Source organism: Erithacus rubecula, assembly GCF_903797595.1.
Source record: "Erithacus rubecula genome assembly, chromosome: 15".
Taxonomy (NCBI): Eukaryota; Metazoa; Chordata; class Aves; order Passeriformes; family Muscicapidae; genus Erithacus; species Erithacus rubecula.
Genome location: NC_136667.1, coordinates 2,389,995 through 2,402,098, shown reverse-complemented (window position 1 = coordinate 2,402,098; position 12,104 = coordinate 2,389,995). Strand labels below are relative to the sequence as shown.

General features: G+C 39.3%; 1 protein-coding gene across 7 annotated transcripts in view; it reads left to right on the top strand.

Moving 5' to 3' along the window:
* PCDH11X (protocadherin 11 X-linked) overlaps positions 1-12,104 on the top strand; it is a 394,642-nt gene that overhangs the window by 42,530 nt on the left and 340,008 nt on the right. For all 7 annotated transcript variants that reach the window (XM_079319074.1, XM_079319073.1, XM_079319075.1 and 4 more), the window contains exon 2: positions 756-1,339. In XM_079319074.1, the coding sequence (XP_079175200.1) occupies positions 800-1,339 (540 nt within the window). In that variant the 5' untranslated portion in view covers positions 756-799. The remainder of the gene's footprint in view (positions 1-755; positions 1,340-12,104) is intronic.

Here is a 12,104-nt window from a genome sequence, read left to right as displayed (position 1 = left end):
ACTTGGAAAATACAGATTTTTCTCCTGTGCAGAACAAGTTTGTATCTCCCTTTAAAGACATTGGTGTTCCAGAGTATTATGAACAGGCATCACCAAATTTAAAATTACATTCAATTTCTTACAATTCACTAGACAGATTTCCACACATTATTGGCTGAAATTCACCAGACTCCATTTAGATAATAGCATTTTCTTGCCAGTTTAAGTTCTTAAATTAAAAATATCCAGATTTCTTTGTTGTTGTTAACAAACATTACACAATTTTATCAGTGCAAAACTTGGGGGGAGAATTAAGATAAGTGTTCTTCTATTCCCATATCTAAGCAAGAGGTATAAAAAGATCTGGTTCTCAGCAGATGGCTGCTTGCAAACTTCTTGCCTACTTTCTTCTTAGGGGGAAAAAAGAAAAAAAAGAAAGAAAGAAAAAAAAAAAGGACAATGTGACAAAGAGATCAAAGGAAGAGATTTTCCTAAGGAGCAGAGGAAAATCTCGTGCTGGAAATAGGGAATTCCTGTACTTATTACTTCATTCAATATGATCCAGCTCTAAAATTCTTACTTCAGTATTTAGTTAAAAGTTTCAAGTAAAAACCTGTGCAAGGAATTTTATACATATTTGGGAAGGATTGTGTCAAATATGACATTACTGATGAGGCTCTCACACTGTTCACATGGTTGTCGTAGGAAAGGAGCTCTCTACAGCTTTTGGAACAATATTCTGTGACTTTTAAAGGATTTTCCTTTTCTTTTCCCAGCTACTCCTGGCATTCTACACAAATACTCATTAGTCATTCTGGAGATGGACTTGCTGTCTGGAACCTACCTCTTGGCAGTCTTGTTGGCCTGCATCGTGTTCCAATCTGGCGCACAGGAGAAGAATTACACCGTGCGGGAAGAACTGCCTGAAAATGTCCTCATTGGCAACCTGCTCAAGGATCTCAACCTAACCCTGGACCCAGAGGTGCCCCTCTCCTCCCCCCTGCAGTTCAAGCTGGTGTACAAGACCGGGGACGTGCCCCTGGTGCGGGTGGAGGAGAACACTGGGGAGATCTTCACGGCCGCCAACCGCATCGACCGCGAGAAGCTGTGCGCCGGCATCCTGAGCGACAGCCGCTGCTTCTACGAGGTGGAGGTGGCTGTGCTGCCTGATGAGGTCTTCAGGCTGGTCAAGATCAGGTTCCTAATCGAGGATATAAATGACAACGCCCCCCTTTTCCCTTCTACAGTAATTAACATCTCGATCCCTGAGAACACAGCCATTAATTCCCGCTACTCTGTCCCGTCTGCCATCGACCCGGACATCGGGGTGAACGGCATCCAGCATTATGAGCTCCTCAAGGTGGGCTTCTCTCATCCTTCTCTCTTGTTGTCTGTCTTGCTGTCCTCCCATGAGTGTTGCCAGTACTCACCAACCCATCAGAAACCCAAAGCTGTGTGCTGAAACCCCAAACTGTGAGCTGCAGTTGTGGTGCAGTGCGGGTCTGTGTGCGAGTGTGAATCTGTAACTCTGAGCATTCCAGTGCATCTGATCCTCACTGTGTGGGAAGCTGTCTGTGTGCATGTTGGACTGTGTAACAGTGTGATGGAACATCCCCTTGTCCCTCAGCTCTGCAGCAGCATCCAAAGTGTTTGTGCCCTTTGGCAGACAGTGCTCTTGGACCATTGGAAATGTGTCCTGATTGCCACTGACATGGCAGTGCTGAGTGCAGAAGTGTTTTGTGCTGGGTTTATGGCTCCCATTTTTATGGAGACAGTATTTTTTATGCCTTTCTTGCACAACTGTGGGACTTGAGCAGTAGAAGTTGGCCCAGAAGTGGATGTGATGCTCATCTGTGTATTGATGAGCTGCTCCAGAGGGAAAGAGTCTGTGTTTGTGATGTCTGGGCAGGAGCAGCTCCAAGATGTGCAGGAATGCAAGGAGAGCAGTGCCTGTGACCTTGTAAGAGCAGATATTTCATATTCTTCATTTATTCTTTCTAGCAAGTAACAGGGGAACTGGGATTAGTGAACAGAAGAATAACATAAACATGTGATGTTTATATAAACAAGAGTGTGGGATTGCTAAAGAAATAATCACTTTTGTTTGAGTTACTGAAACAGCTTGAGATCAGGAAAGAAACTTAACCTGAAATGCTAAGATTACCTTAACTGGTGTGAACTGGAAGTTCTGAAATCTTGTGCTGCGTGTGCTGCAAACAAAATAATTTGTGAGATCACAGCCTTGTTGACAGATCATCTGAAAGAATTAATTGCATTTTTCTCTTGAGTGCCTGTTGGTCAGGTGTTTTTTGAGTTATGGATCTACTGCCTTTAAATGAGCCAGCAATTTCACACACCTTGGAAATGATCTGTAAAAAAACAAAAAGAACTTTCTGACAACCAGATACCATTTGGAACAACGTGTTCAGATGTTATTCTACTGGTAATTTTCAGAATGTTAATATCAAAAGTAATCATCAAATGGATTTTAAAAGCAGTAGAAATAAAGATAATCAGGGGGATTAAGGACCTATGAGGAAAGGCTGAAAGAATTGGGATTCTTCAGCCTGGAGAAAAGAAGGCTCCAGAGTGACCTTGCTGAGGCTTTCCAGTACCTGAAGGGGCTTTGGACAAGGGCTGGAGATACAGGGCAAGGGGGAAATTTGGCAAATTGTGTAATGGAGAGAAAGATTTTCAGTTGTAGTTACATTTGAAACAAATTTAGCCAAGATTTTCTTATTGCCTGTATGAAGCCAGGCCTGTTTTGCCCAAAAATAGCTAGAAAGAGTCTCTGTCCATAACAAATTCTAAAAAAAGAGGGGATTTCTCTCTAGGAGCTCAGCTGAGTCATTTATAGGTATTTAACACATTTTCAGCATTTCTGTATCTCCTTGGGAAGGTAACAGCCATGTGTTACAATATTTCCTCACTTTCTCACACTTACCTTACTGCCCCTCTCACAGGGTGTGGAAAAAGTTGCAAATAATTTGTGTATTCAGTTTCTTTTGCAAGCTAGATAAGCAATGGTCAAGGCTTTAAACTAAGAGATTTTTATTTTTTAAATTTTTTTAGTATACATCCTACCTTTCATAAAACCTCTTAAAACAGTAGAAAACAAAACTTTGTAAAGAAATGCAGTCTCGTGTTTTGGATTCAGTGGAAGCTTTGCAAAGCAGGATTTGATTTATTTAAAGCAAGACAGTGCTTTAATTACCACACTGATTAACACTCCAGTATTTTTTGCCTGCATTTTATCAAGGTGTACCTGAATAGAAAATAACTTCTGTATATGGAACTGATTCGTGGCCCTGCATCCTCAAAACTTTCTGGGTCTCTGACTTTCTGGACCCTGTTTGAAATACATGAACTCTAAAAAAGGCAAGAGTTTTACTGTTAATAGAAAAGAGGAGACAATCACACCCAGCTTCTTGCTGCTGTGCATGGCATTATAAAAATTGTGTTTCTCTGCTGAGATGCCCCAAGGTGACCATAGAGGGAGTGACATTAAGGTTTCCCATGATAAACAGTGTTTGCTGTGAACGAGGGGAGGAGGGAGAACTTGGATATTATTTAACAATAGGAGTAAATTCATTTAGGATGAGAAATAGCTGGATTGGGGGAGAGGATGGCATAACACTGATGGTGGGAGCTGGTAGGTGTAGCTAAGACACAAAATAAATGGCCAGATGGAAACTCAACCATTTTTGCCTCAGCTGAGATAACTACTTGAAGTACAAATGGGAAATGATAGGGAAAAAGAGCTGGGTATTCATAAATAGAAGTAGTAGGTGAAAACAGTAGGATGCAAGAGCAAATTGTGCATTGAAACCTTAATAAACAGTGATTTCTGATTGGGGATGAATCTACAAACACAAATGCTCTGGTTTAACCCGGGGCAGCCCAGCCTGCAGGGCTTTGTTCACCTCTTCAGGGCAGTGCCATTGTTTACAGACTGACAGAAAATGTGCATTGTGTCAGGCAGGGCCACCACGGTGCCATAAATACCTGCTTGCTGCTGCTGATTACACTGTTCCAGCACACTTACATTTCAGCTCAAAGCAAGCTGATATTTAGTGTAACCTGATTAATACACTTAATATTTATAGGTGTCACAGGCCTCTGCTTTGGCTGCAAAGGTTTTAGTGTGAAGCATTTCTTTGTTCTCTTGTTAAAAAAGGTGAGCTGGTTCAGATCAGGTTTTGAATAGGAAAGGATTCACACAAGTGTAAGTTTTAAATAATATTTTTAAAATTGATTGCTTAGCATTTCTCATCAGCTAGGTACACCATGTACCCTGAGGTGGCAGAGGTGCAACAGGAACAGAGCATTTTCTTCTGTGTGCTGATAATTTGTTCCTTTAATCCTTTGCAGTTTGGGGGAAATTAGATTGGTGTTACTGTTACAGTTCCATTACTCTTACCTGGTACAGTAATTTGGCTGTATTTACCTATCAGAAGCAACTGGTGCATTCCTAGAATAATGCAATAATCTCTTTGTAGCTGTCAATTCACACCTCTGTAATCTGACAAAAGAGATTCCTGCTCAGTCTCACAACATGTCAGCCTTGCCTCTGATGAGGAGAGTTTCATTTCCCTGCTCTAGATCATCTTTGTGATGCCTTTCAATAGAAGATATCCCCTTCTTTCTGATACAGTTTGTCAATTCCATGACCCATGGAAGATGGAAATCACAGTTCTTCATCATACTTCAAGCATCATATTTCATGTTTGCTGCTGGTTATTTCTGAGTCTCACAGCAGTCTTGGATCAAGTAACTCATATCACTGTCAAGATCAAGAGTGGAAGATGTGTTTTATGTAGAAATAAATCTAGGAAGGTAGTTAGAATTATAGACTGAGACTAGATTTGTAGATCAATGTGTATCAGAAAGTCATTTTAATGAAATCTTTGTTGATAGTCCTGTGGTGAGCAGGGGTACAAATGTGAACAACAAAAAATGCCAACAACCTTGCTCTGTTTGTTTTTAGTGCTGCTTGTGGGGCTCAGCACACAGAGAAAAAACAAGATAGAATGGTTCATGTCCCTGCAAACCCAGTGCACAGTGACACTTTGATTTTTTATCTCAGTGCTCACCAGATCAACCTCATTGTCCCAAACATGAGCTGCTTGTACCTCCCATTCCTGCCTCCCTTTTACTGTCAAACCTTGTCCCATAGCTCATCACACTGCAATTGATATGGATTAAACTAAATTAAATGTAAATTAACGTGGGTGATTCTTTGTGTGAGCTTCAGCATGGGAGGACAGTGAGGGGGTTTATTGGCCCAGGGCACAGGGTGATTGTTATCAGCACCTGCATTCTGTGGAAAAACTGCCAGCACAGAGATTTTCTTCTGCTTATAAACTCATATATTTATTAATATTATCAGGTCTTACTGAATATTGTAGTTAGACACTAACACAATTAACACATTTCAACTTATTTTTTTCTAGAAATCAAAAATTATTTGTGAATTTATTACAGTCCTCTAATAGTGAAATATTCTTGCATTTTCTGATTTTTTTTTTTTTTTTTTTTATTGGCAACCATTTCTATCAATTGTGTAAGGGAAATATAGCTGATAGGAAGATGGCTATTAAAGATTCTGAGAATTTTGGTTTTACAGACTTATACATACTCAGGACAATATATGATCCAGATAGGAAATTTCTCAACTTCCTCATAGACAAGATCTTTTCAGTACTTCTCTCTTCTCATTGAGGAAAAACTAGTTTTTCAGTGGTGTTTCAAGACTAATTGCCATAAAAATAAAATTACACTCATATTGATGGTACAGGTAACAATAGTACTTAGGTGCCTAAAACTGAGAAATTATGTAAAACCAGATCCTGGATCTGGTGGTGCCTACAGACAAGGTGGAAATAAGTTAAGAAAGCATTTGAGGGTTAGTTTGTTTTCTTTTTTTTTTTTTTTCTTTTTTTTATTTTTTTTTTAATTATTATGAGTTTTTTTCCTTTCTCACTGCCATCTAGTTTAGATTAAAATTTCAAATTTCTGCTTGGAGAGGGGGATGGTTTGTTTTTCTTACTTCACAATCCTCTGGAAAAAGTCAAATCCCACCTGGATGAGATGATGTGCAGCTGCTTTAGCAGAGGGGCTGGAGCAAGGGATCTCCAGAGGTCCCACCCCACCCACTCTGTGACTCCTGCTCAGTCTGCACAATCTGCACAATCTGCTAAATCTGCTCAATCTGCACAATCTGCACAATCAGCACAATCTGCTCAATCTGCACAATCAGCACAATCAACACAATCTGCACAATCAGCACAATCTGCACAATCTGCACAATCTGCTCAATCTGCACAATCTGCACAATCTGCACAATCTGCTCAATCTGCTCAATCTGCACAATCAGCACAATCAACACAATCTGCACAATCAGCACAATCTGCACAATCTGCTCAATCTGCTCAATCTGCACAATCTGCACAATCTGCTCAATCTGCTCAATCTGCACAATTTGCTCAATCTGCTCAATCTGCACAATCTGCACAATCTGCACAATCTGCACAATCTACACAATCTGCTCAATCTGCACAATCTACTCAATCTGCTCAATCTGCACAATCTGCACAATCTGCACAATCAGCACAATCTGCTCAATCTGCACAATCAGCACAATCAACACAATCTGCACAATCTGCACAATCTGCTCAATCAGCACAATCTGCTCAATCTGCACAATCTGCTCAATCTGCTCAATCTGCACAATTTGCTCAATCTGCTCAATCTGCACAATCTGCACAATCTGCACAATCTGCACAATCTACACAATCTGCTCAATCTGCACAATCTACTCAATCTGCTCAATCTGCACAATCTGCACAATCTGCACAATCAGCACAATCTGCTCAATCTGCACAATCTGCACAATCTGCACAATCTGCTCAATCTGCACTATCTGCACAATCTGCTCAATTTGCTCAATCTGCACAATCTGCTCAATCAGCACAATCTGCTCAATCTGCACAATTTGCTTAATCTGCAGACCAGCCTGGCTCCTCACTGGGATGGATTAAACTGCAGACATTTGTGGGTCAGTACGGTTCCTTCTCTCCTATTTTGTGTGCCAGCATAGAAAAGGAAGTTAATGGATTCAGGGAGATCAGAAATAGGTTTAGGAAGTTTTTTTGCTTTGGAGTTGACTCCAGTCAAGCTCTAAGGTCACTCTCTAGTGCTTGTAATTTAATAAATAGGGAGAGCTGGACATGTTGTCTTTCTAAGGTAATTTTTAGCTGCCCTTTAAAAGAGAGGCTTTTTTTAGGGCAGACAGGCTGTCTTTTGAGTGGTGCTGAGTCCACAATGGGGGAGTAGGTCAGACCCAAAACATCTTCCCCTTTTTCATCTGCTGAAAGAAGTTCTGTGTTTTGGTTAAAGTTAACACATCTGCAGGTTTGTTTTTTTTTTCACATGGATGATTCCCCCTGTGATGTGCTTAATTACCGTCTGAAGTTTTTACATTACCTTTACAAAATAAGTCTATTTTCATTATTTTGTGCTGTAGCTGAAAATCCTCTTTCTTCTAAATCCTCCACCCCAAAATACCAAAGTTTACGATTCTGTGGAGAAGCTTTTGTGCTAGAATAAAACTATTGCTCAGTAGTGATTTGTCTGGAGAGATCTGGACAGACAAGTGGTCATCTGTGAACACTATTTTGAAAAAGTCACAGTGCCTGAGCTTTAAAAGGGAAAACCAGCTGATTTGCATCCCTGCAGCTGTGGCTTGGTGTCTGTGAGGAGATGAAACTCAGCTCCTGACTGGTGCTGGTGAGTCAGGAGTCAAGGTAATTGCCTCTTGTTGGTTGATCCAAGGCTCCTTTAGGGGGGTTTATGGCACAATTGCTGTAGAGCTGTCAGCTCCCCTTATCCTGACATCCCCTGGGGGACTGAGCCAGGGCTGCAGGACAAAGTCTTGCTTCAGGCACAGCAAGTTCAGGGAGATAGGGCAGGGGACAAGTTGGTGTCTCTGTCTGCAGCCAGGCTCTGATTTTCACAGGAGCTGTCAGGGAACAATAATCTATAGCTGAGCATGGCTCTGGGAGGGGAGGATGATGGACTGGAGCTGCAGGCAGGGATCTGTCACACAGGGAGCTCCACTCCATCTGTCTCAGCTGAGCATTAGCTTTTGCTGATGTCCAGACACATCAGGTCTAGCACAGATGTGGGGATGTTTTCTGAGCACTCTGGCTCAGGATTTGTTTACACAGCCCATGTGTATGGCAGCACAGGGAAAGGAACATTTTTCCTGGAGAAAACCATTGTGTCATTTATAAGAAATTGCCAGTTACAGGATCAATCATGCTCTCTATTGATAACCCCAGTAAAAGCACTAAAATTCCCTTTCTGAGTGAAATTATATTTTGGTTTGCATAGGTGCATGGTACTGGAACTGCAAACATGCAGTGAAGTTACAAAAGGTGATAAAAGTGCACTCAGGACAGGTTATTCCCTTAATTTCTCCTACTGCCTCAAACTCTACCATATTTTAAAGATGTCATATTTTTGTACATCACAAAAGGAGGAGGTAGAAGCCTTTTTCAAATGCCATAACAGTACTACCATGGCATTGGGCCATTATTTTTGCATATTCAGTGTATTATCTGTGAATAGAGATGCCTCTCTTTGGCCCTTATTTTATCCTTAAAGAATAACCTGACACAAGTGTCTGAATTTCCGAACATTTATTTATAAATTATGTTAATGTATCTGCTTGATATACTGATCATCTGATATTCAATAATATTTTAAATTTTTTGGTTTTTTTTTTAGTTAAAAGTCAGCCATAAATGTCACCATCCAGGCATGAAACATTTTAAAGACCATTTTTTCAATCAAATTTAAAAACAACTATCACAAGTTCATTTTTCTAAGACCCACTTCATCCTATCTAGGGGAGATGAAGATTTGAAGATTTCCAATTTTTAGGATGTGTTTTGAACATAGGAGAAGTAGTTTCAGTTTTTCCTGGTTTAAGTTGTTGTAAAATGCACAATTAAAATATTAAAGTAGTTTTATAATAATAATATGTTCTTGCTTTTAATTTTACTTTTAGCTTTCTAATATTGGATTTTAATCGTAAAGATTGAAATATCCTAGCTACTTTTCCCCAAAATATATTGTATAGAATATTTTCCTTCCATTTAAGAAGAAAGAGCTATCAAAGATTATATTTAAATCAAGTGTCAGCTACGGTTCATGGCACTTGACTGCATTAGTGCAGTTATTTTTATTCCTGAAAGAAAGGTGTATTGCAAAATAATTTATATTCTCTAACCCAGAAACATAATTGGTCTGAACACTTAAGTCCTGTAGAGCTTTTGAAGCTGGGACATGTAGCAAAGACTATTTCAGACAATTCTGAAGAAACAAAAAGAAACATTGCTAAAAGAAATGAGCTCTGAGTCATCAGCTCTCAGTATTGAAATACATTTTTCTCTCATTGTGCTGTAATTGCTGGCTCTATTAATGTGATGTATTCTTGCTTTGGTTATTGCTGATGTTCCAAAGTCGAATAATTGTAGTTTTTTTTTCCTCTGCTTTTTCAAGCAAATTGACGTTTTCTGGGTTTTTTTTCTTTTCTTTTCTTTTGAGTCAGGATATTCCTCTGTGCTTTTCAGGCTGGGATATTATACAGCTTTTTCACTGGGAGAATGCATTTTCCTCTCCTTCTTAGCCCCAGCCATATAACTTTCATCCTCATTTCCATTAGGGATTTTTCAAGATAATTTTTTTTCAGCAGATTTAAAGGTATAAACAAAGGAGGAACTTCTATTTTGTTCCTCATCTTCTTTTCCATCTAATATCAAAAATAGTGCTCTGGCACTTATCACTTTTTTGTGAATTGGCATTTGTTGGGAAAGCCAAGAAATATTGTGAATGCCATAATTTGAAAGTCAGTGTTAAAAACAGAGCACTGTTAGAACTTCCTATCGTCTTTTATTGTTTTTACAATAAATGGTTTCACACTTTTTATTGTTTCACACAAATGAAGTATTTGTTTCTGATGAATATCCAAGATACTTACTCTGCTTGTAGAATATCAGAACTTGAATGAGTTCCTTGAAGATTACCTGCCTCTTTGAGAGATTCTGTATTAATGCTCATTTTAAAATTCTGAAATAGCCCAGTCCCTCTCTCATAAAATATTTTCACTTGAATAATTCAAACCTTCAACCAGCATCATCCTGAGCTCTTGGCAACAAAGTTCAGTGTCTAAGGGGACCTTTGGCAAAGCTGAAAAGAAAAACCTGTTTTTCTCAAAAACCACACAAGAAAAACCACACACACAAAAAAAAGTGCGTGTTTTAATGTCTGTTTTAATATCTGCTTCTGATATTTTTATTTTTTGGGTTTTGAAGTGCATTATGTAAGACATTCTGACCTTTGCTGGACACCTTCATTTATCATCTGAGCTGGGCTTTGTTGTTCCCAGTCTTTGCAGCTTCTCCCAAGGGGAGGAGGAGAGGCAGGCACTGATTCCTGGGCTGACCTGAGGGTGGCCTTGCAGGATGAAAACAAGTTTCCTCTGATCTTCTATCTGTCTCTAACATTTGATATCAGATGCTTGGGAATCACCAGAATATTTTCCCAAGCTGTTCCTGAACTTCTGCCAGTTTGAGGCTCACAGATTTCTTGCCCAGCAGTAGTGATTCCAATTTTTTTTTTTTTTCCATATGTACAGTTTTTCCAGTGACATTTTGTGTCAATTTTGTAAAAATTCTAAATTTTAAAATTTGAATGTTCAGAATATTGGCAGAGTTTTGGACATTCCATTGTGTGATATCACTTATTTTAATTTCTGCTTACACCAGCCCACTGGTGGCATTCTTGTACTATGGAAACAGCCCTGTCTTTGAAATGTGTTTTGGATGCAGTGATAAAAAGAATTAAATTTTGTTGTTTAACTTAAAACACAGTTCTATGGGCTCATGGAGGAGATGAGAAACTGTGCAATGATGTTTTTCACAAGTATCCATGCCCATTGTATTACAATAGGTAGAAATAAAATTAATGTGGTTCATATTTAAAATGTGTATATGCTTGAGCTATGGTGGGAAGTAAAGACCAGAGATACAACCAGAACTTTTTCTATTACCCAGTAGCAGAAAACTTTGAAATATAGAAATAAGGTTTTCTCCTAAGCTTTCCCATGTCCAGGAAATGGAAGAACAGTTAAGCCTTGTTCAGAAGTGAATTTACCTTTGTGGAATTAAAACCTGTGTATTTTTTACAGACTAACTTTAATCATAACTTCAGAATTATTTGATGATGGAGTGTGTGATTCAGGTCCAAAGCTTGAAACCTTTCAGTCAGTGCTGGGCTGTTGAAATCCTATCTTCACATCCAGGGCACTGGAATATTCAGATAATACTACAGGAGTTGCTGCAAACAGGAGTGAAGAATCTATTCTATATCTTTCAGAATCTATTTTGGATCTTGTTTTAAAGTTCAGTTGCACATTTGTCACAGCACAGCATATGCTTCAGGCTACTGAGTTTGACAAGCAAGGTAGCAAAGAAAATTCCTTTTTTGTTACTCATTGCCTCTAACAAAGACTGGAGTAACATTTATGCACAGTGGATTCCCACTCCCCCTTTTTTTTCCCTTTGCATGTTGCAGATGGAACAAGTTTATCCATCAGGAAAGGTTTTAGTAGCTTATATTATGCTGATCAGGGGCTGCTGCCATGATTTGCATTTGAAATACTGAGCATCACTGTAAATCAGGAGACAAGAATTCATGCTGCAGTGCTGTGTGCTACCTGGATCTGGCATCACTGAAAGCTAAAGGTGCTTTATTTGAATATTCCTGTGGAATGATGGGTTGGCTTTTCCTGCTGGGCAGCTGTTGGAACTAATCAGATTGTGCCTAAGAGCATAATAAGGAAAAACTTTAATAATGCTTAGACCTCTTGGAAGCTCCATGGCTTCAGCTGTCATACTCATTTTCACTAATTTAGGGTGGGTTTGTTGTTTTGTTAAAAGCCATAACGCTGGATTTCAAAACAGATTTCACTTAATTTTACATTTCACAATGGGTGCTTCCACATATAACCACAGTAGGCCTCTTCTTATGTTACCAGTAAAGTTAATTGAGTGTGGAAG